Genomic DNA, 23224 nt, shown 5'->3' on the forward strand with positions numbered 1-23224 from the left:
AAATGAAACAAGAGACAATACAACTAATACCAAAGAAGTGCAAAGAATCATAAGAGACTACTATGAACAACTACACACCAACAAATTGGACAAGCTACAAGAAATGATAAATTCCTAGAAACATATAACCTTCCAAGACTGAATCATGAAGAAATAAAAAATCGTAACAGACCAATTACTAGTAAAGAGACTGAATCAGTAATCAAAAACCTCCCAAAAGGGCTTCCCTGGTGGTGCAGTGGTTAAGAATCTGCCTGCCAATGCAGGGGACACAGGTTCGAGCCCTGGTCCAGGAAGATCCACATGCCGTGAAGCAACTAAGCCCATGAGCCACAACTACTAAGCCTGTGCTCTAGAGCTCGTGAGCCACAACTACTGAACCCGCGTGCCACAACTACTGAAGCCCGCGCACCTAGAGCCCGTGCTCCACAACAAGAGAATCCACTGCAATGAGAAGCCTGCACACTTCAACAAAAAGTAGCTCTTGCTCGCCGCAACTAGAGAAAGCCCGCGTGTAGCCAAAAATAAATAAATAAATAAATTTTTTTTTTAATTAAAAAAAAAACTCCCAAAAAACAAAAGTCCAGGACCAGATGGCTTCACTGATGAATTCTACCAAACATTCAAAGAAAAATTAATACCAATCCTTCTCAAACTCTTCTAGAAAATGGAAGAGGAAGGAAGCTTCTGAACTCATTCCATGTGGCCAGCATCACCCTGATTCCAAAACCAGGCAAAAACCATATGATCATCTCAATGAATGCAGAAATAGCTTTTTACAAAATTCAACATCCATTTATGGTAAAAACTCTCCATAAAGTGGGTATGGAGGGAACATACTTCAACATAATGAAGGCCATATATGATAAGCCCACAGCTCACATCGTACTCAGCAGTGAAAAGCTGAAAGCACTTCCTCTCAGATCAGGAACAAGACAAAGATGTCCACTCTCCCAGTTTTATTCAACATAGTATTGGAAGTCGTAACCACAGCAATCAGACAAAGAAAAGAAATAAAAAGAATACAAATTGGAAAGGAAGAAGGAAAACTGTCACTGTTGGCAGATGACATGATACTAAGAAAATCCTCCTGCAGTATAAAAAAACAAACAAACAACAAAAAAAAACAACTAATACTAAACTTTCTTTGGGTTATTTGTATGGAAATATGTTAATATAAATGTTTCAGACATTACTTGAAAAAAAAAAAAAAAAAAGGAAAATCCTAAAGACAGCACCAAAATCTACTAGAGTTCATCAATGAATTTGGTAAAGTCAAAGGGTACAAAATTAATATACAGAAATTTGTTGCATTTCTATACACTAACAACAAACTATAAGAGAGGAATTAAGTATACAATCCCATTTACCATCATATCAAAAAGAATAAAATACCTAGGAATAAATCTAACTAAGGAGGGAAAATACCTGTACATGGAAAACTATAAGACACTGATGAAAGAAACTGGAGACAACACAAACAAGCGGAAAGAGATACTGTGTTCATAGATGGGACTAACATTGTTAGAATGACCATACTACTCAAGGCAATCTACAGATTCGTGCAATCCATATCAAAATACTAATGGCATATTTCACAGACTAGAACAAATAATTCTAAAATTTGTATGGAAACACAAAAGACCCCAAATAGTGAAAACAATCTTGAGAAAGAAGAATAGTGCTCTAGGTATCATGCTCCCAGACTTCAGACTATACTACAAAGCTAGTCATCAAAACAGTATGGTACTGGCACAAAAACAGACACATATATCAATAGAACAGAATAGTGAGCCCAGAAATAAGCCCACACACTTATGGTCAATTACTCTACGACAAAGGAGGCAAGAATATACAATGGAGAAAAGACACACTCTTCAATGAATGGTGCTGGGAAAACTGGATAGCTACATGTAAAAGAATGAAATTAGAACATTTTCTCACACCCGTTACAAAAATAAACTCAAACTGGATTAAGGACCTAAATGTAAGACCAGAAACCATAAAATCCCTAGAGGAAAACATAGGCAGAATACTCTGACATAAATTGTAGCAATATTTTTTTGGCTCTGTCTCCTAAGGCAAAAGAAACAAAAGCAAAAATAAACAAATGGATCTAATTAATCTTAAAAGCTTCTGCACAGCAAAAGAAACCACAAACACAATGAAAAGACAGCCTACTGATTGGGAGAAAATATTTGCAAATGATACGACCGACAAGGGGTTAATATACAAAAATATATAAACAGCTCATACAACTCAATATAGAAAAAACAAACAACCCAATCAAAAAATGGGGAGGAGAGCTGAATAGACATTTCTCGAAATAAGACATACAGATGGCCAACAGGCATATGAAAAGATGCTCAACATTGTTGATCATCAGGGATGCAAATCAAAACCACAATGAGGTATCACTTCACATCTGTCAGAATGACTATAATCAAAACGACCGCAAAGAATAAATGTTGGCAAGGATGTGGAGAAAAAGGGAACCCTCCTACAGTGTTGGTGGTAATGTAAATTGATGTGGCCACTATGGAAAACAGGATGGAGGTGCCTCAGAAAAAACTAAAATTAGAACTATAAGACCTGGCAATTCCACTCCTGGGTATATATCCAAAGAAAATAAAAACACTAATTCAAAAAGATACATGCACCCCAATGTTCACTGCAGCATTATTTACAAGAACAAAGATGTGGAAGCAACCTAAGTGTCCATCAACAGATGAATGGATAAAGAAGATGTGGTGTGTATATATATATATATATATATATATATGCAATGGAATATTACTTGCCCATAAAAGTATGAAATTTTGCCATTTGCAACACATGGATGGACCTGGGGGGTATTATGCTTAGTGAAATAAGTCAGACAGAGAAAGACAAATACTCTATATGTTATCATTTATATGTGTAGTAAAACAAATGGATGAATATAACAGAACAGAAACAGACTCACAGATACAGAGAACAAACTATTGGTTACTGGTGGGGAGAGGGAAGGAGCAAAGTGCAACATAGGGACAGCAGATTAAGAGGTACAAACGACTATGTATAAAATAAATAAGCTACAAGGCTTTACTGTAGAGCACAGGGAATATAGCCAATATTCTATAATAACTTTCAATGGAGTATAATCTATAAAATTTTGAATCACTATATTGTACGCCTGAAACTAATATTGTAGATCAACTATACCTCAATAAAAATAGATAAATAATAAATTAAATATTTTTTTAAAAAAATAAAGTTACTTAGAACTCAAAGTCTCCTTTTCCCATAGGCACAAAATCCTCTGAGTGAAACAAAGCAACCACAATCACAAATATGGCTGGTAAGTTCAGACTGGAGGGGAACATCCAAACGCATGACAATTAATGACAATTCCTCAAATACAATTAGAAGCTATCAAAAACCTGCAGAATCCTGTGCCCTGTTGGCATCTCTGGTATGCTAAACCCACAAACTAAAAAATATTTCAACATGCCTCTATTTCAGAAAGAAGATCCTTCTCCACAAAACACTGCATCACCAGATAGCTTCAGAGAGAGGTATACAGTGAGAGGGAGAGAGAGAGAGAGAAGGGGGTGAGAGAGTAAGATGAGGGAAAGTGGGTGGGAGAGAGGGGGAGAGAGAATGGGGGAGCACTTCCAGAATTCACCAGTGCAAGCTGTTGAGATGAAGGAACACGGTTTTGAGGTTAAGCTAGAACTGATTTCTTTAGGTTTTGCAAAAGTTCAACTATCCAACACTTCAATTCCAACTCTTAGTATTTCCCCTTAAAAATAACAATGAGAGGGGAAGGGCGGAGAGGCCTTTCCAATTAGATCTATGAAATGAACTAGAACTTATATTTGGAAAGTTTTCTGCTAAATGGAAAATGGCTTGGACCTGAGATAACTTAAACACTCTCACATGTGACATCCATTACAGGAGAAAGACTTCAAATGTGTGGTTGCAGCAATCAAGGCCACAAACAGAAGACATTCAAGAGAACAGCAGTTGAAGCAAAAGGTCTCAGTGATACACACCTTAGTTACTGAACGGTGACACCCCCAGGAGATGGTGACCCTCTCCTCGAATGCATTGTCCTGCCAGAGTTTAGAAGGCAGACAAATTCTTACTCTGCCATCATACTCTTAAATCCTTTCTGAAGAACACAGGGTCATTTAAGGGAAGAGTTACAGAGCCTGGGCTCTCCCATTTCTTGAACCGAACTCAGCTTCAGAAGACCACCACCGCATCCGCAGATAGGAAGCAGGGCCAGGCCCCAACTGTCTCTGAACAATATCTCTTTCTCCAGTTTAAGCGTCCCAGAAAGGCTATTCCCTTAGCATCTACCCCCTGATTCTCATTCAATACCCTTTTCTCTGGTTGGTGGAGATCAAGAGTTTGATCAGGGAAACCTGATCAAGACTGCAGTTCCCTGCAGGAGGTCATGAGCACCGATCAAAGCATGTGGGGAAGGAACTCTGTGATTTGCATTCTCAGCTTGTTTAAGAGCCTCACCCAGCAAGAGGGCCTTCTTACTTTATGGCCTTGCCTCATTTTTGACCCAAAACTTTGGTTTATATCATTAACTGAACTTGGCTTCAAATCACCTCTAGTGAAGGCCAACATTCATTATTACACCTTAATTTTTTTTAATGCACCAAAATAGATGAAATAATTCAAACAATGTCAGCCATCTCACCTGCTCCTCGTTGAACAGACAGGTTCACCTGATAACCCTTCTTACTTGGATTTCTCACTCAACTCCCTTTCCTCCAAGAGATCAACAGGGCAAAAGAAAGATGACCTGATGGACTTGAAGGGGAGTCAGCAAAGGGACATTTTAACACTTAGCTGGGCCAAACTTTCCTGTGGTTGAATTCTCCTAAACAGAAGAAGCGGTGCTTATGTAAATCTCCTTTTGCCCTGGAAAGTCCTCTTAAATAAATTCAAAATTCTAAGCAACAATTAGAAGACACACGGCTGAGATCTTCACGCCTGAATCTTTCCCTTCCTTCGCCTGCTTTTGCGACTGCACAGCTCAGAACTCATTGTGCTCTAAGGCTCCTGGAAAGACTGTGAAGGAGGGAGAGGAGGCCACAGCTCCGAGACCAGCAGCCGGACGGCCTCCTGGCCCTGGAGTCCTGCTTGGGTTCATCTGACCCCTCCAGCTCTGTGCTCTCTCAGTGCCTCTCCCCACAGGTATGGCTTTCTCTCACTCACACAAAGAATGCTGAAACACTTACCTAGAGAAGACCAGGAAGGAGCCTGCCAGATGTCATTCAACTGCCAATAAAGTGCCCCCATGGTGTGCCCTTCTCCATACACTATCTCGCTGCGACTGCGGCGGTAGAATTCAGTTTCTGTTTTGACACACTGGGCCTGCATCACCTGATTCAGGGGAAAACATTAAAACACAGGTGTTTTTCAAATGAACTTATCTGCAAAACAGAAACAGACTCACAGATATAGAGAACAGACTTGTGGTTGCCAAGGGGCAGGGGGAGGGTTGAACTGGGAGTTTGGGGCTAGCAGATGCAAACTACTATATATAGAATAAACAACAAGGTCCTACTGTATAGCACAGGGAACTATATGCTGTATCCTGTAATAAACCATAATGGAAAATATGAAAAAGTATATATATGTATAACTGAATCATGTTGCTGTACACCAGAAACTTACAACATTGTAAATCAACTACACTTCAATCTTAAAAAAAAGATTATTCAAAAAAAGAGCTTAGTCCATTGCAAGATTAAAAAAAAAACACAGAAAAAAAAAACACAGGTGTTTTTGTTTGAGGTAGGCTGTCTAGATCTGAGAAAATTATAGGCTTGAATAAATTTGGGAATTTAATTACCATTATATATACCATCATTATACTAGATCTGGAACCAACCCCTTAGTATGAGAAGCTGTTGTCTATAACAGCTGGGTTTGGGGGGAAGCTTGGTATTGGGCTTAACAATGGGTAATCAGGTAATCGTGGAAATAGGATGGTGTAAAAGGTTCTTTGCTAACGATAGTGGAGGCAATGATGGAAAACAAAGACGATGATTCCAGAGCAAATGCTATATGTAGTCAAACACTAAGTTTTGGGCAGTGATGGGTTTTACTAACACATTCGTGGCTATTAAGAAAATAGTTTATTAGAAAAAAGTTCTATAGAAAAAGAACTATATTATGACTCTGATATTGTCAAATCCCTAACCCCTTTCTTCTAGTCAAGCACTTGTTTTTATATCATGCCTTTTGATAAGGTAAAACTTCTTATGAATGCAATTCCTTCGTTATATCAGAACAGATGGTAAACTGCAACAAAGAGACAAGTAAATTTAGTTCTTATTTAAGAGGCATGAAAAAACTTCATGCAAGACCCTTAATTACTGTCATCATCATTGAAAAACCAGTCTCCTTTATTGCTGCTGTTACTGACACTGTGGGTATCACATCTCTGAGCTTGGAGCTGTAGTTAGGAGAGGCTCATGAATAAGAGGTCACTGGGCTCATTAGGAGAGGTCACCGAGGAGAACCTGGAGAGACAGTCAGAGCTGCAAGGATTCCCCAGTCAGAGAAAAGGACGGCCTTAGAGTAGGGTCTGGATTTTCACAGAGAAGGAAAAAGAGGGATGCATATATGGCCACTAGAAGACTAAGTTCAGATGCCTTCCTAAAAAGCTAGAAAAGCTCCAGTGAAGCCAGACCTTTAGATCGAGGAGAGCTGGCTAGTGAGGAAGTCACAGATGAAGTTACAACTTACATGAGGCAGAGCTGTAAAACTCCAGAAGGGTAAAGCGAGAAGAAATCATGGCCGTTCAATAAAAATTTAATAAATACCTACACTGTGTGTTGCATGCTGGTAATGGTAAGCCCCTCTCCCAGCAAAAAAGAGACAGCCCACCCTTGTGGAGCGCATTGGCTTGTGTAGAAGACAGGCCTTAACCAAAGAATCACACAAATATATGGAAACTTTAAACAGTAATGAGGGCTAAGAAAGAGAGGGGTGTGATGTTAGGAGCCTGGATAGTAGGGGAAATGGGTCTAGCTGAGGAGGGGGATTGGCCTCGAAGTACGGAAAAGAGAAAAAGAGAGAAGGCAGAACCCTGCAGCCAGAGGGGACACGTGTGGTGAGAGGAGAATGCACAGCAAAGAACTGAAAGAAGGCCAAGGCAGCCTGAACTCAGAAAGCCGGGAGCAAAGACAGCAAGACTGGTGAGATGCGGGGGCAGACCTGGGAAGGTTTGGGATGCATCCTGAAGGCAACTGGAAGTCACAGAAAGCTTTTAAGCTAAAGGGTGAGTGAGCAGACTTGCATTTGCAACAGGCGACTGACCACTGAAAGGAGTCAGGGGATTAGAGGGTGTCTGGGGAGACCATTTAGAAATCTATTATGATCTTCTGGGTAAGAGATGATGTTAGCTGTGAGCAGGTAAAGAAACGCCCTTTCCATTCAGGAACCAGACCACTGGGAACACAGCAGTGACAACAGGCAAATAACACTCTAAAGAAAGTAAGAATCTCACGAACAGAGTGGCAAGGGTGCCAGCTCAAAATGACCACAGGATACTCTCTGAATATATTAGTCTAGCACTAAGTCAAGGAATGAAATATGAAAAATAGGCCTAAGAACTATGATCTATAACAGTCCAGTTAATCTGCAATTATGAGATAGGCTGGGACCTGGGACCCTTTACCAGAGTGCTTGCACCTGGACAAACATCTCCGCAAGCAACAATGCAAAGAAACTAGACAGCACTAAAACTAACTGCACACATGCACAGTGGGAGCAAATTATGAACAATAAGATACAAAAAGGCCACAAACCAACTGCCATTTCTGAGGTGCCGGAAGCAAAAGCAGGCTACTGGGCGTGACCCCTGCACACAGCACCACCAGGGGGTGCGCAGACCACCTAAACTACGCCTCCCAGCCAACGCACCAGTCCACCTCCAGCCTCACCCCTTTTAAGGAGCCAGGGAACCAACGGCACCTGTTACTTGTTTTCGCTCCCTCATGCTGCAGCTCGAGTCCTGATAAAGCCTTGCCTGAAATTCTCCTCTGGCCTCTTACCAATTTCTATGGATTAAGAGTCCAAGGACCCGGGTGAGTAACAATTAGACTCAGGATCTCTAACCAAGTTCCTTCTAAAAATACCAATCTTGTCGGAACTAAAGAAGAAAGAGATTCATCTACTTCTAGGCCTGGATAGCTAGGCATAGAGAAATCAAGCCCCTTGATTAAACGTTCACATGTTCGTCGAGTTACTGTACAAAATCAGCGTTGTGGAGCGATTTCTAGAAAGTTCAGTGAAGGTAAAGCAGCCAAATGAAATCTTAGTGGAAACAGAGCTGAGGGCAGCACCAATTATCAATGCATGCCCCCTAGAGATTTAACCTCACATCAGCATGGAAAGTAACCTTTGTTTTTAAAATTTGATAACATCTGAACTTATTTAAATCACCTGAGCCCCCAAATGACGTCCCCACCAACCAAGCTAAAATTGGCCCATGGGCACAAAACCAAGCAAGCCACAGCCCCTGCCCTGCGGCACACACACCCGAGGCACTGAACAACAAGAAGTCTGTTCTCATCCTGAGATTCCTGAAAAATCGGCTAAGGCTTTATGGACTGTGTGTAAAGGGGTCACAGGAGGAGAAGATGAGGAAGCCCTCATCACACCAATAAGGAACACACGGGGAGAGGTATTCTGATCACCAGACACTCCAGAGGTGCTAGCCCAGCCCTGACAGGCCAAGCACGGGCATCAGATGGCGACCACCATGGACACTCCACTTTGGGTGTTGGCCAACAATTCTGGAACTTCCAGGATCTGAAGTATCTCCAAAGCCTGATACACCAAGGAAGCCAAAGGACCTGCAATATTCTGCTATGGGACTTGGTTCAGCATGGACTCACGAGTAGAATGGAGGGAGGGGCGTCACTCAAGAAGTTTGGGGGGCTTCCCTGGTGGCGCAGTGGTTGAGAATCTGCCTTTCAATGCAGGGGACACGGGTTCGAGCCCTGGTCTGGGAAGATCCCACATGCCGCGGAGCAACTGGGCCCGTGAGCCATAATTACTGAGCCTGTGCGTCTGGAGCCTGTGCTCCACAACAAGAGAGGCCGCGATAGTGAGAGGCCCGCGCACCGCGATGAAGAGTGGCCCCCGCTTGCCACAACTAGAGAAAGCCCTAGCACAGAACCGAAGACCCAACACAGCCATAAATAAATAAATAAATAAAATTTTAAAAAATAAATAAGTTTGGGACTGGAATCAGTTTCCTTGGATCCAGATTTATAAAACAGGGTGAATAGGAGAAAAGTAAAAAATCAGAATTTTGAGGTGGGGAACAAAACATCAGTGTATACCAGGGTAGGAAATTAAGTCATCTCTTTCAGGCAAAAATAAAAACTTCTAGGACAAAGCCACATCTATTGAAACAGTCATGCTTGTGCTTAGTTGGATCTAATCCAAAGGACGATTAGATATTTTACTGAAGGGCTTGGTAGAGGTGACCTGCATTTTCTTCATGGTGAATTTAAGCTTCTTTTCAGGGGGAAAAAGTCTGATGAGTGGCAAATTTTTTACAATGCTCCAAATTCCTTCCTGATCTTTGTTAACATACACTGTAACTCATATACATTTATAATTTTGTATTCTACTCTCACTTAATTTTCACATGTGTACATTTCCATGTGATGCCCTGGCATTTTCTATATATCTCTGTGCTCTAAATGGTTATATAGTTATACCATAGTTTGATGAATCATTCTCCAGTAATTATTAGGCATTTGAATGGTTTGCAGATTTTTTCTTTAAATACAAGAGCTAAGAACATTTTATGTCCAAATTAATTTCTTTGCCTCTTGTGTTGTCTCTTTTGGTAATAATATATGACACATTTTAAAGTCCTTGTTGCATGTTGCTATATTATGTTCCAGTCAAGAGGCTGCCATAAACTGCAAGCCTCCAGGCAGAACTCAGCCCCACGCAGGTTTTAACTGGCTCACAGAGCGGGTGCTTTTTGTTTCTTCTTGCTGTCGTTTAATGTCTTAAGTCAGGGCCTGTATGCTCCATTTTGCCACAATCCCCAATAATCAGACTCTCATCCATTTAAATTACCTGCCCGGCCCCTACAAACATTTGAGTTTTCAGTCCCTGAACTATTTCAATTCTCAGAACTACCTGCAAAATATATTTATTTCTGTATATCTATTCTAACAATTTCCTAGCTGTAATTTGCCTTTTCTGGTTTAATAGGTAAACATTAGCAATCCTTTTAAACTTAAAAAAATTTTTAAGGCAAGCAGGACTCCTAAGCCTTGCTAGGAATGAAAGGAAAAGAGCACTAAGCAAGCTCTAACTAGTGGCCTATCACACCTGAACTTAGTGTGAAAGTGATAACCAAGGCTCTTCGGTGCTCCGGGTTCTGGCATGTGCACCAGGCAGTACCCTCCACAGGCAGATGGTGCCACGCCTGTAACATGGATCTGGGTTTATCCACACCAGTGGGTGCCAGTTAGGGCTAATGAATGACACCTTTGTTCATAAAAATGCAGAAGGCCATTGCCCACTATCCATCTTAAAGGGAAAATGTACAATCCTACTTCCCTGGGAAAAAAAAAAATCTCTGCAACTGCCTCTTTCCCTTTAAAAATTGTACCTGTATTTATATATTCATGCATCTTTTCCTAAAGAAAGCAATCTTTATATATGAGAAGGATAAATGCTTAGTCATTTCCTAGGTTACTCAGTCCCACTGTTAGCAGACAAATCTTATTTTAGTTTCAAAAATATGCCTATTTTCAGCAGCTTGCTTGATTACACTTAAGAAATCAGTCTCCTTAGAGAAACATGGTATGGGAAAAAGAAATTGGATCAGGACACCAAGACCTAGGTTCCAATTCTAGCTCTGCCATTGTGATGAAGGTTGCTGCCTACAAAAACCCATTCTCCCCTTCCTCCAGAGTGATAGAGTTGTAGCTGGGCTACATGCTCAGAACCACACCCTCTACCCTTGGAACTAGGAGAAGCCATGTGATAAGTTCTCCTGATACGATGGTATTTATATACTTTATTTACTTAAAATTATCCTGGGGCTTCCCTGGTGGCACAGTGGTTGAGAATCTGCCTGCCAATGCAGGGGACACGGGTTTGAGCCCTGGTCTGGGAAGATCCCACATGCCACGGAGCAACTGGGCCCGTGAGCCACAACTACTGAGCCTGCGCGTCTGGAGCCTGTGCTCCGCAACAAGAGAGGCCGCGACAGTGAGGGGCCCGCGCACCGCGATGAAGAGTGGCCCCCGCTTGCCGCAACTAGAGAAAGCCCTCGCACAGAAACGAAGACCCAACACAGCCAAAATTAAATAAATTAATTAATTTAAAAAATAATAATAAATAAAATAAAATAAAATAAAATAATCCTGACAATAAGAATCTTCCAATAAAGCCATGTTTTAACTGGAGATAATTCATACTATACAATTCACTCTTTTACAATTTATAATTCATTGGTTTTTAGTATAGTCACAGGTTGTGCAACTCTCACCACTACCTCATTCCAGACTATTTTCATCATCACCCTCTAAAATCTGTACTGGTTAATCTGTCCCTCCTCATTCTCCTCTCTCCTCTGCTTCTGGAAACCACTCATCTACATTCTGTCTCTATGGATTTGCCTATTCTGGACATTTCACATAAGTGGAATAATATAGTATATAGCCTTTTGTGACTGGCTTCCTTCAGTTAGCCTAAAGTTTTTAAGGTTCACCCATGTTGTAGTATGTACCAGTATTTCAAACCTTTTTATTCTGCTGAATACTATTTCATTGTATGGATATGCCACATTTTGTTTATCCACTTATTGGCTGATAAACATCTGGATTGTTTTAACTTTTTGGCTATTATGAACATTTATACACAACTTTTTGTGTGAACATGTTTTCACTTTTCTTGGATATATACCTAAGAGTAGAATTTCTGTGTCCTATGGTAACTGTTTAACTTTTTAAGAAACTGACACACTTTTCCACAGTAGCTGTACCATTTTACATTCCCACCAGCAACATCTGAGGTTTCTAATTTCTCCACATCCTTACTGTGATGGTTAACTGTATGTGTGAACTTGACTGGGTTGAGGGATGCCTACACAGCTGGTAAACACTATTTCTGGGTGTGTCTGTGAGGATGTTTCTGGTGAGTCAATAGACCGAGAAAAGAAGGTCTGTCCTCACCAGAGTGTGAGTGTCATCCAGTTGGCTGATGGCCTGAATCAAACAAAAGGGTAGAGGAAGGATGAATTCTCTCTCTTCTTGAGTTGGGACACAGCTTCTTTTACCCTCCAACACTGGAGCTCCTGGTTCTTGGGCCCTGGAACTCTGGGACTTACACCAATGGCCCCTCAGTTCTCAGGCCTCAAGACTCAAACTGAATTATACCACAGGCTTTCCTGGTTCCCCTTCTTGCAGATGGCAGATTGTAGGACTTCTCGGCCTCTGTAATCATTTGAGCCAATTCCTGTAACAATTTTCCTCTTTTATATGTCTACATATATCATATTGGTTCTGCTTCTCTGGAGAATCCTGACCAATACACTTACCAATACTTGTTATTTTCTTTCTTTTTTTTTTTAATTCTAGATATCCTAGTGGACATGAGTGGTATCTCATGTGGTTTTGATTTGCATTTCCCTAGTGACTAATAATGTGCATCTTTTCATGTACCTATTGGTCATTTTCTTTGGAGAAATGTCTATTCAAATCTTTTGCCCATTTGTAAATTAGGTTGTCTTCATTATTGAGTTGTAAGAGTTCTTAATATATTCTGGACATTAGATCCTTATTAGACATATGACTTGCAAATATTTTCTCCCGTTCTGTGGATTATCTTTTCACTTTTGTGATAGTGTCCTTTGACACACAAAAGTTTTTAATTTTGATGAAGTCCAATTTATTTTTTTCTTCGGTTGCTTGTGCTTTGGTGTCCTATCTAAGAAACTGTTACCTAATCAAAATTCACAAAGATTTACACCTATGTTTTCTTCTAAGAGTTTCATACATTTGGATCTTTAATCCATTTTAATTTTTGTATACGGTGTGAGGTAGAGGTCCAAATTCATTCTCTGACATATGTATATTCAGTTATTCTAACACCATTTGTTCAAAACACTATTCTTTCTCCATTTTATTGTCTTGGCACCCTTGTAGAAAATCAATTGACCATAGATGTATGTGCTTATTTCTGGACTCTCAAGTCTGTCTTTATGCCAGTCTTTATGTCCTTATGCCAGTACCACACTGCCTTGATTACTTGCCTTGATTATAGCTTCGTAGTAAGTTTTAAAAGCAGGAAGTGTTTTAAACTTGTTCTTCTTTTTCAAGATTGTTTTGACTATTCTTAGTGCCTTGCATTTCTATATAAATTTTAGGATCACTTTGCCCATTTCTCCAAAGACGGTAGTAGGAATTTTTTTTTTTTAATAATCTTTTTAAAATTTATTTGTTTATTTTTGGCTGCGTTTGGCCTTCATTGCTGTGTGCAAGCGTTCTCTAGTTGCGGCGAGCAGGGGCTACTCTTCATTGTGGTGCGCGGGCTTCTCATCGCAGTGTCTTGTCTTGTTGCAGAGCACAGGCTCTAGGCATGCGGGCTTCAGTAGTTGTGGCACGAGGGCTCAGTAGTTGTGGCTCATGGGCTCTAAAGCACAGGCTCAGTAGTTGTGGCGCACGGGCTTATTTGCTCCGCGGCATGAGGGATCTTCCCGGACCAGGGATCGAACCCGTGTCCCCTGCATTGGCAGGCGGATTCTTAACCACTGCGCCACCAGGGAAGTCCGGTAGTAGGAATTTTGATAGGAGTTGTGTTGAATCTGTAGATCAATTTGGGGAGTTCTGCCATCTTAACAATATTAAGTCTTCCAATCCATGAACACAGAATGTCTTTCCATTTCCTTAATTTCCATCAATAATGTTTTGTAGTTTTCAGTGTGCAAGTCTTATGTCTCTTTAGTTAAATATGTTCCAAAGTATTATATACTTTCTGATACTATTGTTTACTTAATTTCATTTTCAAACTTTTTATTGCTTAAAATACAACTGATATTTGTATATTGATCCTATATCAATAGGATTTTAGCAAAGTTGCTAAATTAATTTATTAGTTCTAATAGGTTTTTAGGTAGATTTTTTATGGTTTTCTATATATAAGATCATTCATCAGCAGATATAGTTTTACTTCTTTCTTTCCAATCTGGATGTCTTTTATTTCATTTTCTTGCCTAATTGTGCTGACTAGAATCTCCAGTACAATGTTGAATAGAAGTGACAAGAGCAGGCATCATTGTCTTCTTCCTGATCTTAGGGGGAAAGCTCTCTTTCTTTCACTATTAAATATGATATTAGCTATGGGTTCTTCACAGATGCTCTCTTTCAGGTCAAGGAAGCTCCTTTCTATTCCTAGTATGTTGAATTTTTTTATCATGAAAGGGTGTTGGATTTTGGCTAGTGCTTTTTCTTCATCTATTGAGATTATCATGTAGTTGTTTTCCCTTTATTCTATTAATATGGTGTATTACATTGATTGACATTCATATGTTGAACCAGCCCTGCATTCCTGAGATAAATCCCACTTGACTGTGATATATAAACTTTTTTATATGCTGCTGGATTTGGATTATTATTTCTCTGAAGACTTTCTTCTGTCTATGTTCGTAAGGGATATTGGTCTGTAGTGTACTTTTCTTGATATGTCTTTGTCCAGTTTTAGTATCAGGATAACAGTGCCTTCACAGAATGAGTTAGGAAGCGATTTTGCCTCTTCTATTTTTTTGAAGAGTTTGTGATGGATTGTGTTAATTCTTCCTTAAATGTTTTTTAGAATTCACTAGTGAAGCCATCTTTGAGAGAAGTTTTTGAATTACTAACTCAATCTTTTTAGTTGTTAAAGGTCTATTCATATTGTCTGTTTCTTCTTGAGTCAGGTTTCATAGTTTGTGTCTTTCTAGGAATTTGTCCATTTCATTTAGGATATATCACTTGTCACAGAATTGTTTACAGTATTCCCTTATCACCCTTTTTATTTCTGTAAGGTCAATAGTAATGTTCCCTCTTTCATTCCTGATTTAGTAAATTGAGTCTTCTCTCTTATTTTCTTGGCCAAGCTAGCTAAATGTTTTTCAATTTTGTTGATCTTTTCGAAGAATTAACTTTTGGCTTTGTTCATATTCTCTATTGTGCCAAATTTCTTAAGTCTGCTTTACTTAACTGCTGAAAATTGATGTTATAATTCAACCAACCACCTCAGTAGTTATAGAATTTCCCTTATCTCAATTGTGAAGAGATTTAATATTATAGTTTAAAAAGCCGAAACCTGCTCCATTCATTGCCCTGAGAACTTGGGGAAAATACTTAACCTTTCTGAGCCTCTGTTTCCTCATGTATAAAATGGAAATAGTAACAGAGATGTCTAGAGATGTTAGATTACATGAGAAGGTATACAAGGCACCTTCCTGCCCCAGGGCCAGGTGTTTGAGTAGACATGCAGAGAATGCTAATTGTCTGCTTGACTGTTAAATTACGTGATGCATGTAAATATAATACACTAGTGTATAATACACTATGTTACTAATCTTACCTTCATTCCCCTCCTTTACCCACCCTACCCCCAACTTAAAAAGCTCAGCATGGCCTGGGTCCCCATCACATCTCAGTGCTGCTTACCAAACAAGACACTGTTCCAGGGTAGCAGGTATCATCAACACCTGAGCCTACAGCATAGCCTGCTTTTTTTTCTTAGTCCTTATGATCAAACTTGCAACATGGGTAGATAAAATGGATCCCGAAAGACTCTGAGTCTCTCAAGGACATCCCCAAACTTCTAGCCCTCATTACATGCTCAACAAATATGTGAAGAATAAATGAAAGCACTAGAGGGGGCTATAAGCTAAGGGGTTAGTAAAGACTGTCCATAGCCCAGCTTCCTCTCTAGGACGCTGGCAAGAGGCTATGGTGGCCGAGTAAGTCACCTAACAGATTTGTTGGTGTAGACAGTCCTCAAACTAAGCAGCGAGGTCTTTGTGACACAGCTTAAGAGAGTGTGCCTAGGTATGTAGGTTATTTGGAATACAATACAACAGGTTAAAGTAGGAGAATGAAAGGTGGGGCAAGATTATTTTGGAATATTAGAAGAATTAAAGAGGTAAGAGCCTAAGGGATACCTTTGTGGTTGTAAGATAAAGAGAAGCTAGGGAAGGATCTAAATGTAAAGAAACTTACTGCACAGCTTTCTCTGCCAAGATTTTTCTGAAAGTTGCACACAAAATAAATTGCTTAACAGAATGTCTTAAAAAGTGGCACACAGGCAAGTTCTTCAAAGCAGTATGACAGATTATGAGAACAAGATCGGGGGTGGGAGTGGGAACAGAGAAAACGGACCAAAGAAAGGTTTTACTTCTTATACACAGGTTAAAGATGATTGTTCTAATATCAAAGTAGTAAGGGGAAAAAAACTTGTTACTCTAACATTTCCTGTCTGTACTCAGTCAAGAAAGTCCAACACTGAAAACAAACAACAAAAAAAATCATAATTCTGATTTCTTTCATCTCAGATCCCATCTAGTATATCAAAAAGTCCCAAGGTAGAACCAACAAGGACAAGTCCAATTCCCAGCCAATGCCTGATAGGACGCTTGTGCTTAAAGGATCAGACAAAAGCCATCACCAACAAAAACCGCCAATAAATAATCCCACGTCTACACCAGCTCCTGACTGTGTACCTCTGATGCCCATGAGTTCAGAAAGAACAATTATTTCTGTTAGTTCTTTGAATGCGGTTTGGGGAAGTAGAATAAAGTAACGGTAATAAAACGAACAGCCGGGAGGAGGAAAGCCAGCATGAAAAACAACAGCTGAAAAGGTTCACACATGCACACGTGTGTGCAAATAAGGATCATCCTATTTCATATATCAAAACTGAGACACTTTTATAGAATATTGGCTACAAAAAACTAATAAGGATGAACTGCAACACTTTAAAAGGAACAGATATCAGCAGAATCCTTAAACTTGTATTCTATGAGGTAAGTTTATAAATTACATATTACATAGGAAAAACTTCCTGAATTGATAATATTATAGTTGAAAATTTAAAATTTTCTTCATCAGTTTATCACCTTCCAAAAAAAAGAGTCTTTTGGCTGACAGTTTTCTGTTTCAACTTCCATCCAGGGTTTTGTGTTTTCATACAGGAGAAAACTGATGAGAGTGAGCATGAGTTTGTATAAAAACTGGTACATTCTTAGATGCTAAGATGCAAAAATTAAAATGTGATGTTTAACACATTACTGCAGATATGATTGGGAATAGGCTTTTACCTTCTCTCTCAGAACTTGAAACAAGTATAGCAAAAATATCAGACAAATAAGCAGTGGTTCTCAAATAGTCTTAACGTAGGTGTATTCACAGGTTCATGAAATATAATAAAAATATAAAAATAATTTTATTATTAATTTTATTTAACTTTAATGAATTTTCCCCAACTCCAATATTAAAAACATTAAAAGAACTTAAATTTTAATGGCAAAAGTTACTGTTTTCCCTATCTATTAAAAATTTTTGTTTTATTTTTACATATCTAGCATTTACAACTAAAGTACATTTTTATAAGAACTGGCATCTTGATGTATATAGGTCTGAAATGATACTTCATCTTTGGTTTTTAATTTGAATTAATAAGACCATGATAGATTTCTTATTTTTTTTTTATTTTACTTTTAAACCATTTTAGTGTGCTATTATATCTGTTCTAGTATTCTGAGTCACTTTGGTTTTAAAAACTAGCTATTTATTTATGGTACCGTGTCAAGAATTTCTTAATGTTAAAAAATACTGTATGTATGTGATAACATAACAAACCAGAACAGTTCCTAGATCGGGGAGGGTTCGGATTAGCATTTACTAAGAGGGCAAGAAGAACTGAACTTTGTGCTTCAAAAGGAGATTTTGATTTTATGAGGTGCTGGTCATATAAGTTGTTTGTTTTTATTTCATCAAAGCCTGGCAGGTGTTTGCATTCCAAGTTACCTTACAGGGAAGCTTCTTTTCTAAAAATTAGTTTTTAAAATGGGTGATGAACTAATTCCATAGGAAAATGACATTTATAAACATTAGTTTTCCTTTGAGATAAAATAATATAAGCCAAACTTTCCGAAGTTAAGGGTGATGCATAATATTACAACTTGTTGTATGTTGTGTTTGTAAAGGTTCCCTAAAGTATTAAAATTCAGGAATTTGTGTAAATTGCAAAAGCAGAACGTGTGATGTTTGATTAGTAGTATGTTGTGTTAGAATTCTTTTTTGAGGTGTATGTTATACACATAGCAAACTATTATTCAGACTTGCTCACCCTGTATTTTGGAAATAGGAGATACAGCATCCCAAGTCATTTTTAGTTCAGTTAGCCTACAAAGACTTCATCTCTCTCCCCAAATTCTCTCTTCTAAGCCTTCTTTGTCATCTATGTTCAGTTAAGGTGGAAATGTTTACAGACTTTAGTTTGTAAAGTAAAAGTGAACTTAATTTCCATCGTGTCCTTACATCCACCATTGGCAGTAGCCAAAGCTAGCTTTATAGTCTAACAGGAGAGACCATGTTCTGCCATGATGAACCGTGGTGCTGCCAGTGGAGTTTTTTTTCCCTTTTGATGGTTTTACTTAAGCTACTAAGTGGATATACACAAGCAGTTGAGTTTACACTAAAACTATGAAATGGTATTTCCCGTCTATGTCCCTGCCTCTTCAAACTTGGATGTGTGGGTTTTTTTAATCATTTTTCACTTCCTTGTCAATCTCTTATAGTGGGCTAATGATGAGAGAGATTCAAATAAAACTAAATACCTTTGAATATCCCTTCCCCTCTCACACACTGAAGGCTGTGGAGGAACCAGACCATTTCCTGTTGCCAAGACACGCTTAGACACCAGAGTTTTCTTTACTCGGCGGCATGCTATCCCCTGCCTCACCCACACCACCTAATTTAAGAGAGGCCCGACCTCAGCCTCTACTGAGAAGTAAAGGTAAACTCTCCTCCCTCCAGGTTTTTTGAGCAGTTTTTTGGCACTTCACCAGTAGCCCTCATTTTTACATGTGCTGTTGTAAACTTCTTAAGGACAGGGATGAAGTCTTGGTGATTTTTGTGTTTCCACCTCAACCCTGGCAGCTAGCCCACTGTCTGGAACAAATTAGGTGTTTAATGTCTGTTAAACTAAATGGAATAAAGGGTTTCTACTAGCATCAGCATTTCTCATGCCTCAGTTGTGTAAGCTGGTTGTTTGTTTGGTTTCCTCTGCAAATATGTATGTTTATCACCCACCCAATAATTTAAATTATTTTTTAAAGTTTTGTTTTCTTTACTTCAGATACTACCCCACGGCAAATTAGCTCTAGAAAATGTAGTTGCCGCCAATGAAATGATTATCCCAAACTCTGCCCCTGGTTATACTTCGCCAAACTGAAATTTGAATTTTCTCAATAAATTGGTCATGTCTGAAAAAATATATAAATTGTAAACATTAAGATAAAAATATTATCCAAAATTCAGGTCAATATTTTCTTTAAAAGTTAAACATAAATTTATCATAGAGCTCAGCAATTTCACTCATATATTTCTACTCAAGAGGAATGAAAATATAGGTACAAAGATGTGTATGCAAATATTCATAGCAGTGTTATTCATAATAGTCAAAAATTGGAAATAATGCAAATGTCCATCAACTGATGAATAGATAAGTAAAACATGATATATCCATACAACAGAATATTATTTAGCAAGAAAGAGAAATGAAGCACAGATATATGGCTTTAACATGGAAGAACTTCAAAAACATTATGCTTGGTGAAAGAAGCCACATACCAAAGGTCACATATTATATGATTCCAGTTATATGAAATGTTGAGAAAAGTAAAATCTACAGAAACAGAAAGCAAATTAATGTTTGCCTGGGACTGAAAGTGAGAAAGGAGAGTGATTACAAATGGGCAAGAGGGGGGACTTCCCTGGTGGCACAGTGGTTAAGACTCCGCCTCCCAATACAGGGGACACAGGCTTGAGCCCTGGTCCGGGAAGATCCCACATGCCGCAGAGCAACTAAGCCCGTGCGCCACAACTACTGAGCCTGTGCACCACAACTACTGATCCTGTGCGCCACAACTAATGAAGCCCATCTGCCTAGAGCCCGTGCTCCGCAACAAAAGAAGCCACCGCAATGAGAAGCCTGTGCACTGCAATGAAGAGTAGCCCCCGCTCGCCGCAACTAGAGAAAGCCCATGTGCAGCCAAAATGCAGCCAAAAATTCAAACATAAATAAATAAATAAATAAATTTATTTTTTTTAAATGGGCAAGAGGGATCTTTTTGGAGTGTCAGAAATGTTCTAAAGTTGTATTATGGTGATGGTCGCATGACTCAGTAAACATACTAAAAATCACTTGATTGTACACTGAAAACAAGTGAATTTTATGGTATGTCAATTATATCTCAGTAGAGCTGTTTAAAAATAATCTAGTAAGGTACACAATATGATATGAACAGATCTTAAGTGTACAACTCAGTGAATTTTAACATATGTATACACCCACATAACCAGTACCCAGATCAAGATACAAAACGTTTTTAGCAGGCCAGAGTTTCCTCGTACCCTTTCCTAATCATAATGCACCATCTTCCTCCACAAGAGTGGTTACCCTTAACTTGTTCTATATCATCTTGATTCATTTTGTCTATAGTGAAACTACAATGTTTCTTTTGCTCAACATAATGTCTATACGATTCATCAAGGCTGAAGCTGATAGCAGTAACTCATTCTTTTTTATTGTTGTGGAGTATTCCATTGTATAAATATTCCACAATTTGTCTGTAAATTCTTCTGTTAAAGAACATTTAGGTTGTTTCCAGTTTGGGTCTATTATGAGTAAAGCTGCAATGAACATTATTTTAGATGTCTGTTGGCAGACATATGCACTCCTTTTTCTTGGGTACCTAGCTAAGAGTAGAAATGCTGATTCATGAAGAAAGCAAATGTTTAACTTGGGTAGAAACTGCCATAAGATTTTCCAAACTGTTTAAACAAATCTCCACTCCTACTAACAATGTCTAAAAGTCCCAGCTGTCCCACCTCCTCACCAACAGTTGGTATTGTCAGTCTTTCTAATTTTAGCCATTCTGCTAAAATTACATTGTGTACATAGTGTGTAGGAGTATCCTGGCATGGCTGTAATTTGCATTTCCTGGATTAAGAATGAAATTGAGCATATTTGCATATACTTCCTGACCATCTGGTTATCTTCTCTGATGAAGTGCCTGTTCAAGGTTTTTGTCCATTTTTTAACAGGTTATCTGTCTTTTTTCTTATTGCTTTACAGAAGTTCTTTATTCTAAATACACATCTTTTGTCAGACATATGTACTACAAATATTGTTCCCCAGTCTGTGGCTTGCATTTTCTCTCTCTTAATGGTGCCTTTGATATACAAAAGTCCATAATTTTAATGAAGTCCAATTTATCATTATTTTCTTTCATAGTCTGTATTTTTTACGTTCTGTTTAAGAAATCGTTTGTGTATGCCAAGGTCATGAAGCTATTCTCCTATGTTTTCTCCTAGAAACTTTATCATACTACCTTTCCCAATTGAGTGTTTGATCACTAATCAAATTAATTTTTGTATATGGAGTCACAGTTCATTTATTTCCCATAAAGATACCCACTTGATACAGTACTGTTTATTGATAAGACTATCTTTTCCCACAGGATTGCAGTGGCATTGTGACCATAAATCAGGTGACTATATCATACATGAGTCTGTTTCTGGACTCTATTGTGTTCCATTGTCCCATTTTTTCCTTGGCAAATGCTACCGACTTAATTACTGAACCTTGATAGTAATCTTGAGCTAGGGAAGATTTTAATGCACAATTTGTTGTAGAACTTTGTGAGCTGTTCTTGTAAGAGAGACAAATGCCAAAAATTAACTATTTCAAGTTCTACATGTCATCAAATACCCATTTTGAAGCAGATAATTTTTTTTAATCAGCAAAATGAAAACTTGAATATTTTTCACCACAAAAGGCTTATAAAATCTACAGGATCTCTTTATGTTAACTGCAGGTAGCTGTTGAAGCCCAGAATAAAAATGGCTTACCTGAGTAAGATAAATAGTGTCTTTGAACTTGCGTAATTGATCTGCACTTTGGGGGAGTTTGAAGTGAAGCTCAGCCTGGTGAAGCATTTTATAGTTACCATCTGTGAAATGTTGTCTATGATGTGCAAATTTGCTTTCGTAAGACCAGTCCTCTTTAGATGAAACCTTTCAAGTAAAGAATAAGAGGTTCAAATTGGGAAGTTAGGAGTGAAACTACTTTTCTCCATACTCCTGACAAACTTGAAAAGTACTACACACTGGAAAAGAGCTCGAGGTTTCTTGTGACTCTAATTTCACACATGTTTTTGCCATCATACTTGTTATTAGTGAAAGACCAGCCTTATTCAAACCTAGAAAGTTACATTTTGGTATTGCCATCAAAAGTCTTGTCTCATCAAAACATTTTTCTTGTTTTTTTAAGTATTTGTTATGTGCATTTTAAAAGGTCATTTTATCGAAGTAAATAAACTGTCAAAACTGAATAATGAACTGAAATCAACATTCTTTTAAAACTGTCAATTCTTTAACAGTAATATCACCAGTAAAATGGTAAATGCTTAGCACTTGCTCATTTGCTTCTCAGTGATTACTAAATATATTTGATATATACACATGTTTAATTTTGATATAGTTGAAGATTCAAACCAAACAATGATACTTCTTTCCCCTAATAATAAATCTTTTTTTTTTCTTTTCTTTTTTTTTAACTTACAGAATCTTTCTTTTCCTTTTGAGAACTATCATCAGGTCAAGTAAAAAATAAAAACAAAAATATAAATAAATAAATAAATAAAAACAAATACCACACAGGTTAGTAGTGTACCTTCTACAGAAGAAAAAAAAAAGGCAATAATTCTGGCTTCTAGGCCCTATGATTTAATGAACTGTTAGCATTTGACAAAGATATAAGACAATTGCTGGCTACATCTGAAAATATCTAAGTTTTAAGCCAAGTTACACAGAGACTTTGAAAAAACATATTCCACTCCACCCTCAAAAAAACCTGAAAATTAGAAAGCGTAATAATCCCTGTTCATAAAATA

The 23224-nt window shown here is 38.3% G+C and overlaps 1 protein-coding gene across 6 annotated transcripts in view; it reads right to left on the reverse strand.

Moving 5' to 3' along the window:
• Window positions 1–23224, reverse strand: part of MANBA (mannosidase beta) — a 119481-nt gene that overhangs the window by 9307 nt on the left and 86950 nt on the right. For 4 of the 6 annotated variants that reach the window (XM_082390983.1, XM_082390985.1, XM_082390987.1 and 1 more), the window contains exons 13-14: window positions 22182–22346; window positions 5244–5388 (exon numbers count right to left, since the gene is read on the reverse strand). In XM_082390983.1, coding sequence (XP_082247109.1) covers window positions 5244–5388; window positions 22182–22346 — 310 coding nt within the window. The remainder of the gene's footprint in view (window positions 1–5243; window positions 5389–22181; window positions 22347–23224) is intronic. The other 2 variants (XM_082390988.1, XM_082390984.1) reach the window with 1 other exon arrangement.

Source organism: Balaenoptera borealis, assembly GCF_965194805.1.
Source record: "Balaenoptera borealis genome assembly, chromosome: 4".
Lineage (NCBI taxonomy): Eukaryota > Metazoa > Chordata > Mammalia > Artiodactyla > Balaenopteridae > Balaenoptera > Balaenoptera borealis.